Genomic DNA, 16,196 nt, shown 5'->3' with positions numbered 1-16,196 from the left:
AGTATCCCAAGTACTCATGCATTATCTACCCTGCCACACTTCGCTAATGCGTCTTATCATTTAGGTTGTTAATACTGTTCAGTGTAAAGACAGTCTTTCTGAGGTAGACTGTTCAAGTTCAAGGACAAGTCTTTTTCTTACGAAATGCATGACATTCAAAAAAAGACAACAAATAAATACTACATGTACAATATGTAGCAATGAGGTAGAAATGGTTTTAAAGAAGAAATGTCTGAACGGACATCTGATGAAAAATATTTTTAAAAAGGAAATGAAAAGCCTCTAGCAACTGCATATAAACCACGAGAACAAAAACAAAACAAAAAGAAGAAAAAAAAGAAAAAAAAAGAAGAAGAAGAAAAAAAAAAAAGAACCACACAAAGTTTAGATTTGGAAATAAACTTTTGCTTCTTTTTCTATTATAAAACAACAAGAAGGAATGAATGTGCTCCCAACCTTGGTGTAGTACAGAACCATTTTATAAATATTTAACATTCTATAGGACTGATTCATCTATTCTCACACAAGTCTGTGGCAAGGCTGACCCATACTGCCGACATTCTACATATCACTGAGACAGGGAGGTGAAATTTTCCTGCTTTCAGTCTAATTGTCTTTGACAATTGCAGTGCCTAGTGCTACACTGCTTGTGTTGTATTTAAAAACAGGGGAAAGAGTAGAGACTTGTTCATTAAAGATGCAGTATCCCTGGTTCACAAAAATGCATCTGGCAGGTTCAAAATCGAATGTCAACCAAAGGTCCTTGCAGAGTGTGAGCTTCAGTTCATGCATTGGTTAGTCACCAGCACTGCTGGGCTTTGTTTGAATTCTGAAATACTAGTATCTCCATGTTTACTAATGTGCTTGAGATAAATCTGTAGATGATTAAATGATTTTTATTTTTTTTTAATTAAAGAGACAAAGCTATCTTTTGGACATGGTGTATATGCACATATAAATATTATATACACACATGCACACATACAAGATGGAAAGGAGTTAGTGCTGTGAGGACAAGGGTAGCTTTCAGAGCCGATGATGAAAACCAACAGACATAGATTATTATACATTGGAGAGATGATTTTTCTAACAAGGGCAGAAATCAGGAATAATTCTTTAAAGTTAACAAGGTTATTCCACCTTCAGATTGGTGTCAGTGAAAGGGTAGGAGGCCCTACAACTTTTGATGGCCTTGTTTTGTAGCAAAGTATATCCTTCAGATCTGAGCAATGCACTCTCCCTCATGACAGAGTGCTTCAGAATAAAATGCAGGGGGATTATAAAAGCAGCCCTTTACCTGAAGTTGTATGTATTTGCAGACAGTGAAAACCCTGGTCAGATCCCCAAATTTGCTCATAAATATATTAACATCTTGATGCAGGAATTAATTTCAATCTTTTTGACTAGACAATCCCCTAAAGAAACATCCTATGAAAAAACCACTTAAATATGACCTTTTGTCATTTTACAGAGCACAGCCTCCAAATAGCTGGTAAAGACACCCAGATGGTGTTTGGCCTATGTATTTTAGTCAGATGGTTGATTTTCCCCTTGGTAGGTTTGTAATGCTCAAGAAAACATTTTGCCCATCTATCTGCATTTGAGTAGAATGCAAACTGACTAATAGATAAATAATCCGTGTGAAAGTAAATAGCCTTAAAGTAAACTGCTTTCACATTCCATTGATCAGCTCAGTCAGCAAACTTTTCTATATTGCCACTAATGTTCTAAATATTTTTGAGAGAAACATGCCAGAAGTATAGAGTATTTCCATTTCTGTCTCACAGAAGGTCATTATAAACTCCTCCTTGAATTGATATTGATCCTTCAGCTTGCAGAAATATTTCTTCAATTTGTTTTACCTTTTTTTTTTTTGCCACAGGAATTGTTACTGAAGGAACAAGGAAGAAAATGAGCTGATGTGGAACAGGATCTACGCGTTAAAATACAATGTAAAGCATCTGCAGTGATAAGTTGACACAGCAAATGCTCCGTAACGATTTTGGGTTCCTTAAAATCCAGAGCTGTACCAACAGCCAGGAGGCCCCAGACAACCACTTGGGTATTTCTGTGGTGGAAGCCTCCAGCTTTGCCCAACTGTAAAAGACAGCAAATGGCTTTCTACCATGGAAATGTCAAAGACCAGCAAAGATTTCATTCTGAAGACACCATTAGAACATATTTTGTCTCTCTTCTCAAAAGCAAGCTTAACCTTTGGAATTTGCTCATGTTCAGGATTGTGCTTCAGCCCTTCGCTGACATTCCTTGAAAAGAAGGTTGTGGAGAGGGGTGAAGGACTAGTAGCACACCAAAATCTGCTCACTAGGGAGAAAACAGGGGCTGTATATGGGAGGATAGAGAAAAGCAGTAAATGGGACAGGACACAGCATGGGGTTCAGCTAGCTCAGCCCCTCCAAACTGGGAGAAATTCTGACAAAAGAGTGGCCAGAAACCACTTGGAGAAGGGCTGAGATGCCTCCTGTGTACCTGCTCCAGCTCTCACCATATTCAACAGGCATCCTTCTAGAGCAATTGTAAGGACAGGTGCCAGTAAGGAAAAATGTGGGGAACAATTAGCTCTGTTCTCCTCTCCTTTGTGTTGCTGCAAGAAGGATGAGGTTTTCTGCTTCTGCTGCCCCAAAGCTGAATTGAGCCCTGGAGAGAACGAGCCTGCATGTGTGTGTGTGTGTGTGCACGCTTGTGGAACCTGCATTTTCACACTATCTCAGTTTCTGCCTGCTTCTCACTTTGGTTAACATTTGAAAAATCAATTTCCCAGAGTGACTTTTTAAAGAGGATGATTTAAAGCTGGAAGCCAAAGGGACCAGCTACAATTTTGTTTGCTTTTGGTTTTGCTACTGGATAAAAAGAGGGGAAAAAAACACACTAGAGGGTAGATTTAATTTTACCATCAGCAAAAAACAATAAAAATAAATCTGTTAGGAGAAACAGTTAACAAGAGTTGGTTTATCAAAACTTGTCTGAGCCTTTCAAATGAGCACAGCTCAATGGCAGATACGAAAGGCATGGTCTATGACAGAAATTGGGTCAGTGGTCTGCAAAAGCATACTTGCCAGTGTGATCAGCGTGAATCTACAGCTAATAGGGACATTGGGATCTCCCAAATATGAGGATGGTTGAATGACCAGTGTGAAGAAGCAGCCTTGGAGGTTTTGGGAAAGCAGAAAGACTGGGTCATAACAAAGACCATAGACTGTAATTTCTGTTGAAAAGAAAAAGAAACAAGAAATAAAACCAAACCAAACCAAACAAAAACCCTAAAACCAAAACAACAAAAGCAGGTGATGTACTTAAGTCTTATTTTCTATATCCTTAATGAAAGGCACTGTTTTTAAAATGTTATTTTTATGCTTGAAACATAAAGTTTTAGATAGACAAAATGTTTGCCAGGAATCCATCTTAAATTAGATTTTGGTTTACTTGCTCTGTTTTTAGCATGTTCTATCTATCTATCTATATATATATCTTAAAAAAAAAAAAAAAAAAAAGAAAAGGAAACTAATAAACAATAGTCATAACTTTCCAGCAATATCACAAAATCCCTCATTAGCTTTGTGAATGCTAAATGTCTCCATTGATTTAACAAAACGGAAAAGGTCTGTACAATTTTTGAGAAGACAAACATTACCTAGTAACAGATTGGTATCTCTCTTCTTGGGGCTTTTCAGTGCATTTATTTAATGGTTTTGAATGTACATTACTCAACAGAAACATTAAATGCCAGTGCTTTGCAACAGTTTTGTTACTGTCTCTTTAAAGTAAACAAACAAAAAATACATTCAAAAAAGCAAGTCTCTTTTCTTCATCTGATGGCAGAAGCTTTGGGCAGCTGCAACATGCACTGCTCCTGCTCTGAGACATTACCCAACATCAGTCAGCTGTCACCAAGAGTTGCACAGAAAGCATTAAAGGATAAAAAAAATTGGGGTGGGGAGGTGGGGAGAACTGAACAAAATGCCACACATGCCAGATAGTCTTTCCAGAAGGAAGACACCAGAATATGTATATTTGGAGGAGGGGAAAAAAAAATGGGGGTGGGGGGGGGTGGGTGAGGAGTGGGTAAAGAGCACTAACACAGGAAAAAATTTGACTTCAGGGGAAAAATAGCAGCTCTCTGAAACTTGTTTAGCAGGTTTGCATTCCTAATGTAATCTGACTTTTGTGTTGGTTTTTGCCCTATTTCTTACTTTGCTTTCCAAGAGAAATGTAACAAAACTGAGGTAGAAATAATGGTGGGCACACTCCAGCCTGGAAGATTTCTAATGGATGCTAAATGAAGATTGCATTAAGGACAATGGAGCCGTACGTACACAGTAAAAACTCATCTTGCAGTTTGGGAAAGGAAATAAACGTACTTTGAGGGTTCAGTTTTGCTTTGTTATTTTCACTGTTTGTTTGGTCACAGTCCACTGCGTTGCTATAAACAGCTCTGCAACCCATAGCTCTGCCAGCGACCTACACTGATCCCACTCTCTACAGTTTCACCAAAATAACCTCAAAACTATGACTAGAGCTGCACAATGAAGACCAGCAGTCACAGATTAAGGTAATTTGCCTCTTGGAGTCCTACCAAATCTTACGTTTGACTGTTTCAGATGCAAACATAAAGCGATTAAGTGGCTCTTTTTAGATCTATGCACCTTCTAAAAAACTGTATCACACAATTACCAAGGAGCAATATGCTGAAAACTCTTTACAGTTTACCGACAAGAAAAATTGTTCTGCTCTGGCTTGATCTGACAAATTGGCAAAAGAACTATTTCTGAACACTGGGAAATCCCTCTGTTTCTATTTCTAAAAAAACTGTAAAGCTTCAGTCATATTACACTTTAGTTTTTTTCCTGGATACATTCAAAGTAATTTTCCTTGCCATTTTCCAATTGTTGAGGTAAACATACATATTTAATATAAAGTAACATTGAAGCCTAGCCTATAACTCTCAGCAGTACATAGTGCTTTCAACACATTCCTTTGAGGTACTGTACAAATCACAATCACTTTCCTGAGTTTTTGCAGACAGAACATTAAAAGAAATGAACTGCAGAAATTAAGGTCCAGATTACCATTACCCTGTTTTACCTGTTCTTAGTTTAACACCACAGAACAGACAGGATTGAGGAATACTGTTGCTCTTAGAATAGCAAAAATCTGGTTCTCTGTCGCAACACAACCGTTCATCTCTTTAGTCCAATAATGTTTGAAGTTAAAGCTCTTTATATTAGCACATGCCACCAATGTAATTGTGAGGCAAACAAAAAATAAAGCACCACTTCAGGCACTTGACAGCAACTAAATCTCAAGAACAGCAGAATGGAATCAACACACAGGGTTCATGTCCTTCTGAAATCAACCCCCTTGCACCTTGCTCCTTGGTGAGTATTGTCTAGCTTGAACAGAACTGAGCATCAACATGCGCTTTCTGTCATGTGTGGCTTTTTCAGATCAGCAGCTCTTGTTTGATGCACTTTTCCTTCAAGTCTACCCTGGCTCTTTAGAGCCAAGGTAAATTGTAGTCTTCCCAGTACCCTTTGCAATTTTATCACTACTGAAAAGGGTTCTCTACCCTACGTAGCAGGTTCTGTGTGTGCCAACATTCATTACTTTTCTTTTTTAAGTAGTATCACTGACTGCAACCAAACATTTTGTTCCATTCAACGTATGTATCAAGCTCTTTTTGAGATATGCTAGGCTGTATCTTGCAGAAAGCATTTTCAAAGTCTTGATATGTAACTGGCCTCAACTGGCTGGGCATAATGGCTGAAAGGTCTGTGGCTGGCATGGCGTGGAGTGGACCCACCACGGCTTCCTGACACAAATGAGCCACATCTAGTCCAGAAAAGCCTTCTGTGCGCTGGACAAGCAGTGCAACCTCCTTGTCATTGAGACAGTAATTGTGCTGTGAGAGCAGTTGTACTATTATCTGGTGTCTCGCTGTGCTGTCAGGAAGTGGGATTAAAAGTCGTTTCATGAAGTACCTTCGAAGAGATTCATCAATTTCTTCCGGTTTACTTGTGGCGCAAATTACTACTATTTGGTCCTCAGCAGAAGTCAGTACAGTGTCTAACTGCATAAGGAATTCGGTTCTCATCCGACTTACTGGACTGTGTTCTTCGCTCACTTGAGAGGAAAGGAGCATATCAATGTCACTAACAAAAATCACCGAGGGTTGGCGACACCTTGCCACAAGGAAGGAGGCATGGACAATTTTTTCTCCTTCCCCTAACCACTTTGTGACAAGGCCAGAGCCAGTGATTTTGAAAAACGTGGCCCCCAGCTGACTAGCTATACATCTGCTCATTAACGTTTTGCCTGTTCCCCGAGGTCCAAATAAAAGGATGCTCCGAGGTAGAGCAGTCAGTCCATTGAATGCATCTGACCTCAATACTGGCCATAAAACCTCCTCCTTAATGACGGCCTTTACTAGATCTAGGCCAGCGATGTCGCTCCAGTCCACGGGAGGTCCTTGGTTGATAATCTCATTGGTAACAAGGTCAATGAGGTGTGTGTCAGTATTCTTCAGTTGCTCGTCCACAGAGTGGTTGGATGAGGTAGCTGCACGAAGTCCCGGGCCTTGCATTGGGTGAGGGAGGAGCTGCCTGTGCTCATCACCGTGCTCACTCATTACTGGGGAGGTATACTTCCCAAACGAGTCACTTGATCTCGAACCCAGTGAGTTTTTAGCAGTACTGTAGGATGGGGGTGTTAGAGCCCTACTGGACTGGCTGCTGAATTTCCTTTGCTGTTCAGAGGACATTAGTTGCTTTGTTGGCTTAAATGCTAAGGATGATGTTTCAGCACTTCTGTCAAAACCATTCCCCCTGTTTGCATTTGAAATGCTGTTGTCGGGCATTCGATACATGGGACTCTGTGTAGATCTCTGTTGGCCATAGCTGTAATTTCCATAACTGGAGTCCATTTCTCCTTGCCCTGCCATGTAGAAAGCTTTCCTTTTGAGAGAGCTGGTGGAACTGTTTGTCAGGGCAGATGGTGCAATGGGTGTCAGACCATGGCCCTGGTAGGAGTAGCTGGGGACAGTGGTTGGGGGCAGAGGGGTTGGAGCAGGGATTCCTGAAGGCAGGTATGCAGAGGGTGGTGGGGCACCCCCAGGACTGTACCCGGGGCCAACAGCAGTTTGAGGAGGATAACTGGCAGAAGGGTAGCTGTAACTGGAGAGGTTAGAGGTCCCGTTGTAGCCAGGGACAAGGGCTGGTGGTGGTGGTGGTGGCTGTAAAAGTCCCGAACTATGCAGGGGGGATGGATGTGGGGATGGAAGTGCAGGTGCTGGCTGGCCACTGTAACTGGTATGCAAGTATGAGCCATTGTATCCTGTGGCATATTCCTGAGATGGGAGCCCTGAATGAAGACTGGGAACTGTGTGACTTCCACAGGTGCTGCTGGAGTAACTGGGTTCGGCCAGGTTACTGGCCACCCCAGGAGAGCTCCCAATGCTGGCCGAGACATCTGCGGGAGGAAGGGCTGCACTTACCCCAGCTTTGCTGGCAGTGATAACATCTGGGACACAGTTCATGGGATAGACGCTCTCCGAATTCAGCGATGGCTGCCAGGGCTCACTTTCATTCTTCCGACCATTTACCAGCCCCGAGGGAGCTTCAGAGTAATTGCTGAGGATGGGCCGCTCAGCTGGGCCTTCCAAAATACCAGAATATTTTTCTGCATACTTTTTCAGAAGATTGGAGGCAGTCAGAGCTGAGATGTCATCATTGGCCCAGGCATACTGGTAGGTGCGCTGCAGGTGCCCTCGGTAGGCTTCCACCTTGTGTGCAGGGGACCGTGTGGTTGAAGTGATATCAAAGTGCTGTTCTGGCCACTGGGCATGCTCCGGCGTCCACTGCATCTTCAAGCCTAGGGCAGCAGGAAAAAATGAAGTTAACAGTGAGCTTGGCCTTTTTCAGATGCTTTTAAATGAGTTCTCAAATGTACTGTCTGCGAACTTCTTTGGCTCCTCTGAAACACTGTGCTTAACACCACAAATCCTTATGGAAAGAAAATGCATTGCCCTTATGAAACAGTATAAGCTGCTTGGTTTATTGCAGGCACATACAAATGGAGCCCCATTTTTTGCCAATTCAATAGGGAGTTATTGCTAATTTGAGAAAATACAGGTAATGCCAGATTTCTCAAAGTAATTAAATAAGACTCAATACATTTTAAATACTCTGACAGTAGATTTACTGTTCACATATAAGGCATCCAACTGCTCTGTCCTCTCTCATCACTGTTTCAGTTTTATATTTTAACCAATATAAAAATATGAGACACAGCTGACAGATCACATCTAGGACACCTCTCTTATTTGGTACTGAACACCTAGTTAGCACAGTATAATGCACCCTGCGCAGAACAATATGACACAGACATAGCAGGTCATTCCATAATCCAACTCTCATCTAAAGTGGTCCACGACAGTTTCAAATCTGCTTCGTGGAGTGCAGCAAAGCAATCTCCCAGGCAGCGCTCCGTCGCTTTCATCACACAAAGCCTACAACTCGGTATGAATTACAACTGGCTCCTTTCTGCCTCTCAGTTCTGTTGTTGAGGCTCTGGAAAAAAAAAAACAAGCATGACTTGTCTGTCGGTCTCCTTGCTTGCTCTCTCTTCTCCCCCACCCCTGCCGCCTCACAGCCTCCAGGGTACAAAGAAAGAGGGTTGTGGAAAAAAAAATAAAATAAAAACAACAACCAAAAAAAGAGGGGGGAAAAAAAAAAAAGAAAAACAAAGAAATGAAACCAAGTCCTTAAAAGTTCTGTGGCTTCCACAGCTGGCTATAAAATAAACACCCTATCAATTCAAAAAACCCACCCAAACCAAAACCAAACAACCCCAAACAACATGTAATTTTAAAGCAATTAATCTTGTAAATGATGTGATGTGCATTGTCCCCCCTCCTTGTAATCCACCACGTGCAATTGCAAGAGCAATTTACAAGCATGAAGATAACCCTCTCCAACTCGTACCTACGCATGGTAGTGACATGGCTGATTTTTGCACAGCTGTATCAAATGGACCTCCTTAATCTCTCTCGCATTACCAAAAGTGATTTTTGCAAACAGTCTTGTGCCCTCTGGCACAGATTCTCTGATAAGGAGGAGGCCTAGTCGAAATGAAGCATCTGTGGCACTAGCTCCCCCCTGAATTACTGGCAGTCTATTTTGACAGCTTCTACCCCCTCCTGTTTTTCTCCCCAACCCCTTTAGCTCTTCATTGCCTGACTCTGGCATCTGACATGGCCAGCTTAGCCTCGCTGAGCTAAACCTAACACAACACACAGTTTGGTAACAGAATGGCATGTTTATTCCCTTCTGACTCCCTCTTCCTTGTTTGCAAAACCACTGCACCAGACACTGGAAGTTAATTAGCAGGATGATGCTGTGCTAATTGTGTTAATTTACAAGGTTTTAGTCAAAGAGAATCATGCCAGGGCTGGCACTGCTGTCATGCTTCTGACTTAATGATTAAGAAATACTGAAAACAAGGTGGGAAGGATTGCAGTAATTACACAATAAATGAATAAAGCAACAGATTCATTTGCAATTATATTTTATTGCACTTGCACTCATTTGCATTTGGATTCTTAATTTTTATTTTTTTTTCATTCATGTATTTGCAAATCACCAAATAATTTAAATTTAGCCTGAAAACTGCAAAGTACCTCTAATGAGCCTTATATTGTATTAGTACAAGTACTGCAGTTCTTAGCCCATGTGACCATACCATTGATTACTGTGGGGTTTTTTTTCTAAGCATTCTCTTTCTTTATCGTTTTTCAAACACTTTGACAACTTGCAAAAAATGTCTGTTAACAATTATACAATTATCCTATAAAAGTTCATTCAGAGAAGAGCTTTTGAGAAACACAGCTTTGAGACTGAGTTTTTGGCAGATTTATTTCTTTCATTTAGCATTAATGCAATTTTTTTTGCTAATTGTTTCTGATGTGGGGGGTAAATACATCATGAAATTGGGTGAAATTACAGAAATCATACTCATAGTGAAAAAAAAACCACAACCCCCCAACTGTAATTTTAATGATAATCTATCAGAAGCTTTTCAGAAATCATACTTCATTAAATGTCAGTCACAAATCTGAAGAGCAAATCAGCAAGAGCCAATTGCAAGTAATTGGCATTTTAAATTCTCCTAATGTCATTATATTTACTTCAAGTTTTTCTAAAAGGAAAGAATATGAATGTTACTGTAACGTAGAACTACTTAACAGACACACGAGTTCACTACTCTTGATTTTAAAAAATGACCAAACAAAACAAACAAGCAAAACCTATTCATGTTCTGCAACAGACATACCCAAACACTGCAAGCTTCTGTTAGAGAGATGCAAAAATAGTTAAGAAATTGATATTTCACTAGGTACTGACAAATGAATGCCTTGAGAAAGACGCTTTGCAAAGAATGCACTAAAGCATCAGTGAAACTTTTGAAAATGAAGGTAAACCAGGCATGGATGCAGCAAAGACTCTGGCTGGGCTGGTATTGTACTGTAGTTAATGAACATGCTTTTGGCACATTGTCTTCCATGGCTTGTAAGAGGAAGACTATTCAATTAAAAAAGATAAAGGAATACACCAGGTCAGAGCACAACAACATATATCATACACTACCCACTTAGCAAGCTTTTCAAAATATCTTTCACAAATACTTTAAAAATTTCATCAGTTGGTCTTTATTATTTAAAATGGATCATGTGCTTTTAAAATAATTCTATTTCTAGTCACAGTGCGGAGATATATCTAGATAGTGTAAAAATTCAATTATTTGAATTTCATTTGTCTAGATTAATTTATTTTCCTTATTATGAGGCTGCAAAAGAATGTCAGAAAATCAGAATTATCCATTTTAAGAGGAGAGGGGAAATCACATCATTAGCATTCTTTATTTGGAGTAATTGCTGGATAGACCAGTAGTTTCACATTGTCATGCTATCTTTGGATATGCTCACTGCACAATAATTGAAAGTTTATTTATCGATGCATATTAAATACCAATGCATTTAACAAAGGCTGTAAAGGCAGGATTAGGCTTTGATTAGGTAAGCTTAAGAGAACAGGACTGTTCTCATCCCATGAAACATGAGCATTTATTCCAGCACATTGCAATCATTAGTGTTATTTGGAAGCATAGGTTAATAGTTAACCATAAGCATATTTTTTGCATTAGTAAGCAGAGAAGAAATCTGTATTTACATGGAGTCCACTGGAATGGTCTGGACTAGGAGCACAAAGAGCCATTTCCTCAATTTTATATTAACTGAAAAAGTAGAAAACTTTTCCTAGGTTTGTCTCCGTTTGTTAATAGTTCAATAATTGTTTGACAGAAATCAAATGTCTGATTTAGGAGGGGAAAAAAAAAAAGAAGAAGATATTGTAGTTTTGTTTTAATTATGCAAACACTTCCCGACAGGCCACCCCTCCCTCTCCCCCCATTGCTTAATGTTTGCAGCCACTTCCTCTTCGTATTTTAAATTGCTTTTTATTAGTTGCTTTTGGCTTGAGTTGACACACCTTCCTGCATTTCTTTTGTTAGGGACCCAAATGCTGATATAAACACCTAAAGCCAGGTAAATAAGGAAATATTTAGTGGTTGGATTTTTCATCTTTTTAGGATAGTTTTAACTCTGACATAAATCACAGTCCTGGCAATAGTGTATTTCCTTGTAACTTTCTGAAAATCCAGCAGTAACACAAAGCTGAATGTATTTAAAAAAAAAAAAATCGTTGCTAACTTTGGAATTCTCTGAGCTATCGACATTTCTGAACTGTGTAAACTGTGCTTCTATGGGCTATAAAAGGCAAAAGGAAAGCATTCTGCTCTTTAAGTACAGGTATGCACTTATCAGAGAATTGCTTTTAAGATAGATTTAATACATTTTATAGGAAAGGCAGTGTAGGCTTTTTTAACAGAATTTATTTTCCCTTGTCCTGACAGCCTTGCTATACATCCCTACTCCACAATTCTTTCACTTGGATCTATCTGACTTGCATTTAAAGTAATTATATTAAACAATTTCATTATTCAATTACTTTGAACCAAGTCTTTGACCATATTTTTCCTTTTCTAATTTGGCACACTTAGCTTGAAAATGCAAAATCGAATACATAATACTTTATCAGTTTCACATACAATAATTCTATATGGTAGAAATCTACTTAGATATTCAGATTTATGAATTAAAATAAGTAAAACAAAAAAGGAAAGAATGACAGAGTTAGGAAAAAAATAACATTGCAATCTGGATGCAAAAAGGAACAAGCAATATTCTAAAGATCCTAGATGTCCAGTGGGGCCTGATCCTGCTTGGAGCTCAAATGAGTTTCTGCATACAAAGAACCCTCCTCCACTGCCGCCCTTTGTGGCAGGTCAAGTTGCTCTGTCCCTGACAGGATTATATCTGTTACAGAAGATAAAAATAAATAACTAGCCTTTCCTTCTAATTTAAATGAAAGGATTTCTTTTGAAGACAGACATGGAAAAGTCCAGACTACTAGCTAGGCAAAAACATAACAAAGGATTTACAGTGTTTTGCAGACAAGTCCAAATGATGATAACTCACTTTCCAACTAATGAACTTAGTTAGCAATGATCTACTTTAAGATAAAAGGTGCTGGGACTTTAGTAAGCATCTCATCTATTCAAATTTTTAATAAAATAATCAAGGTTTTCTGAACATATTGGCAGAGGTTGCACTGATCTTCCAGAGATGCTGGGGAACAAAAGCTAAATAACACAAAGGAACAAGAAAGAGGGCAGCACACCACCCTTCCCAAGCAGCTACCAAAACTTCAGTTTGGATCAGGGCCCACCAAAGGTTCCTTCAACATACTTCAGGCAAAAGAAAATAATTTTTCTATTGTGGTCTCTCTGTTCTGTTCATCCCTGCAATGCCCTAGGTCCTATCTAGCACAGGTCTAGAGGTTTCTTTGTAAAAATCAGTAACTCCAGTAGGTTCTTAACTTTAGGCATGTGGGCAAATGCGATTTGAGCAACTGCTTAATGCACTGTTGAAAAGGGGTAGACTGTACCAGGGGCAAACAAGTAAATAAGATAGGTCTGGTATGGGTCCAGAACAAACTTGTAGGAGCACATTGTTGCCTGGGAGGCAACAACTCCAAAACCACAGCTCTGAGTACCACAAATCCTCTTCCCTCTAGACTTCGAGTGGATGTGAAATTCTTAGCTTTGAATTGAATATACGTTTAGTCAAAGACTCCAAAAGCTGTCCCTGCTCAGTGAACTGCTACTCCCAGCCCTGTCTCCAATTACACAAGATAACTGAGTATTTACACAATGGATCATAATGATTTTAGCCAAGGGACTGCTTCTTGGGGACATGCAAAGATCAGTTCTGCCAAAACAGCTACCAACAGACACTTTGCTGAAAGCATGTCAGGATTCCTCATACTTCAGTGAAAGCTGAAGGTGCTAGTACCTTGAGGATCAGGCCCTACATCCATATTTTAAAATCTTTCTGAAGCATGGGACAGAGCTGAGTAAAAGAGTCAGAGCGTAACCGCTGTTTGAGATGTAGGACACACGACTTCGTGGGTTTGTGCTAAATCTGATAATACTTTGTAAGAATGTATACTGTTATATGTCCCATAATAATAAAAATTAATTCAAGATAAAACATTTCTTTAACACTCCAATTTTTATTAATAAGCATAATTTCAGCCGTTTGAAGATAGTGCAACTGATCTCCCTTAATTGGAAACAGGAGGGATTTTGAAGAGTGGATTGAGCTAATTATGTTTTGCAGGGAAAAAGAAAAAAAAGGAAAGAAAATTATTTCCACATTTATTTTCTAATTACTCTGTGAAGACCTCTGCTCCAGTCCATGAGGAACTCCTTTGACGTCAAAGGACTTGGTGGGAGGATGAACCTCGAACCGAACACCCCAGTTGTATGGGCCCAGATTTGGAAGTTTTTTTCAGTAAGTGGCAGCCACAAACTCAAGAAAACAGACCTGGAAAGTGCTCTCAGCACTTTATTGGTAGCGATCTGTTCTTCCTTTTATTATATATATACCCTATGAATGCCATGTGCATTAATAGGGGCAAGCTATTGTCAGGCTATTTACCATATGATTCCCATCTATCAAGGAGAATGGAAACATTTCAATCTTTAAAACAAAACATTTGAACTGCAAGTAATACTGAGGATTGCATATATGTCAACATCACTTAAAGATAAAATCAACAAGAAAAATTAAACATATTTTAGGAGAGCCTGGACCAGCTAAGAATGAAATTTCAGCTGTGGAATACATCCCAATTATCTAACTTAAATACTATCAAATGATTATTCCTTTTAAATAACACTTTCACACCTCACAACAGCAAATGGCAATATATTTACAGTAATTAAGTTCTCTCCTTCCAAGCCCCCCTCCCTGCCACTTACATGAAACAGTGCCTTTGACAGTCACTAAGATGTTTCTTGCTAAACAGCCTTTAGTAGATCCATCAGTTTCAAAGGCCTTAAGAAACAAAAATAAGGAGGAACAGCAGTCAAGCAAGCAAAAGCAAATTAAGTCCAGAGATGACACTTTCATATTTTTGAAGCAGAAGCAGGTTGGATCTGTAGGCCAACCAAACAGCAGCTGACAAATGATAGGAACTCACTTAGGCATTCCATGCATGGGACCTCACAGGCTTCTGCTGCCCACCTTGGTGGTATTGGTTTCTCTGTGGCAGTGGTCCTTAAGCTAAAAAACATTCTCAGTTCAGGGCTCCACCCTTGCAGCATGATCACATTGATGCATTATCATTGCATACCCCAAATAAAACCATTTATGCATGCATGTGCCAGAACCCTGCTATATATAAAACTGGTCATATTTATGATTTGTTGTAGTTTATCTTTAAGATATTTTACTATATGGGTCTGCCCTCACTGTACTCAACTGCTTATAATACTTTTTTAAACCAGCTAGAAAAAAATACCAATGAAGACAATAACTGCAATGAGTTCTCTTTTAACTTATTATGGTGCTTCCTTTTCCCAATGCTTTACGTTTTTAAGCTGTTTCTATAAAGGACCTACCATATTTTGTCTATGCCAAACAAACATGATAATTTCTTAGAGAATGTTGAAAATAAGAGCAAATGTAAACAAAAGTAAGCATAACTTTTATAGAAAAAAACAACTTTTTTGTGGTGCACTGAACACATGCTTCTAGCTACAAAGTCTTTTTAAAAGAATTAATATACCAAATAATGTGCCATTTATGCCTGCACTGCTCCACAGCATACAAAGCTTTTGCAGAAAAGTCCCAACTACTAGCTAGGCAGAATAACAGAACAGCAGAATAACAGTAGTGATTCTGAGAATTAAAATATTCACATGGTAAAATATAATCATAAATGAATATGGAGTTTGGCCACTTGGAACAAGTGTTTATGCACATTGCAAATGCGGACCAGTTTAGACCTGAAGCATGATCATGCTCCTATTGAAATGCTTACTTCAAACCTACAATAAATTCCACAAAATGTTTTAGAAGTGCAGCAAAATGAATACTCTCTTTTTAAGCAACAAAAGAGCAGAAGTAGGCTTTTCCTTCATTCCTCTTCCAGAAGTGGAGTTTAAGACACATTTACCTTGGAAGAGCATAACACAAATCCTTAAAAGAAGAGGAAATAAAATACACTCAACTGCTTCATCATGTTCCTCATGAAATCAACTGCAGCAGGTGAAACACAGAACCCTGGACTTGTTTTTCACTAAGTTAGAGGCAGAAGGAATGAATTTTCAGCACTAAGGAACTTCATACAGAACATTCAGATCCTAATGCAACCTCTTCCAGGGGAAAAAAACAACACCTGACAATAATAATTTTCAAACATTGGATTATGTAATTTTTTCCATTTCTGTTCCTAATCATGATTCAGTACATTGTTTCCTCTTAGAGGAATTTTTTTTTCATTCTGACTTAGAATTACAGCCTTGGTTCCTCACTGTACATAAAGTATTTTTAAAACATTTATTTTGTGAATCTTAAATCCATTAAGACAATTTCCTTCATAAGACTACTTCTTTTTGCCAAATGAAGATCATGAGGACATACCACATGTGTCCATAGGGACAGCAGAGCTAATGAATATGTATGTTTTATGTCACAACAGAGCACTTCCCTTGTTCTG

General features: G+C 39.1%; 1 protein-coding gene across 2 annotated transcripts in view; it reads right to left on the bottom strand.

Moving 5' to 3' along the window:
- Positions 1 to 4,094: 4,094 nt before the first annotated feature.
- Positions 4,095 to 16,196, bottom strand: part of FIGN (fidgetin, microtubule severing factor) — a 97,678-nt gene continuing 85,576 nt past the window's right edge. For both annotated transcript variants that reach the window (XM_054175075.1, XM_054175067.1), the window contains exon 2: positions 4,095 to 7,884. In XM_054175075.1, coding sequence (XP_054031050.1) covers positions 5,642 to 7,876 — 2,235 coding nt within the window. In that variant the 5' untranslated portion in view covers positions 7,877 to 7,884 and the 3' untranslated portion in view covers positions 4,095 to 5,641. The remainder of the gene's footprint in view (positions 7,885 to 16,196) is intronic.

Source organism: Dryobates pubescens, chromosome 2 (assembly GCF_014839835.1).
Source record: "Dryobates pubescens isolate bDryPub1 chromosome 2, bDryPub1.pri, whole genome shotgun sequence".
In the NCBI taxonomy this organism is placed as follows: domain Eukaryota; kingdom Metazoa; phylum Chordata; class Aves; order Piciformes; family Picidae; genus Dryobates; species Dryobates pubescens.
This window is presented reverse-complemented; position numbering and strand designations above follow the sequence as displayed.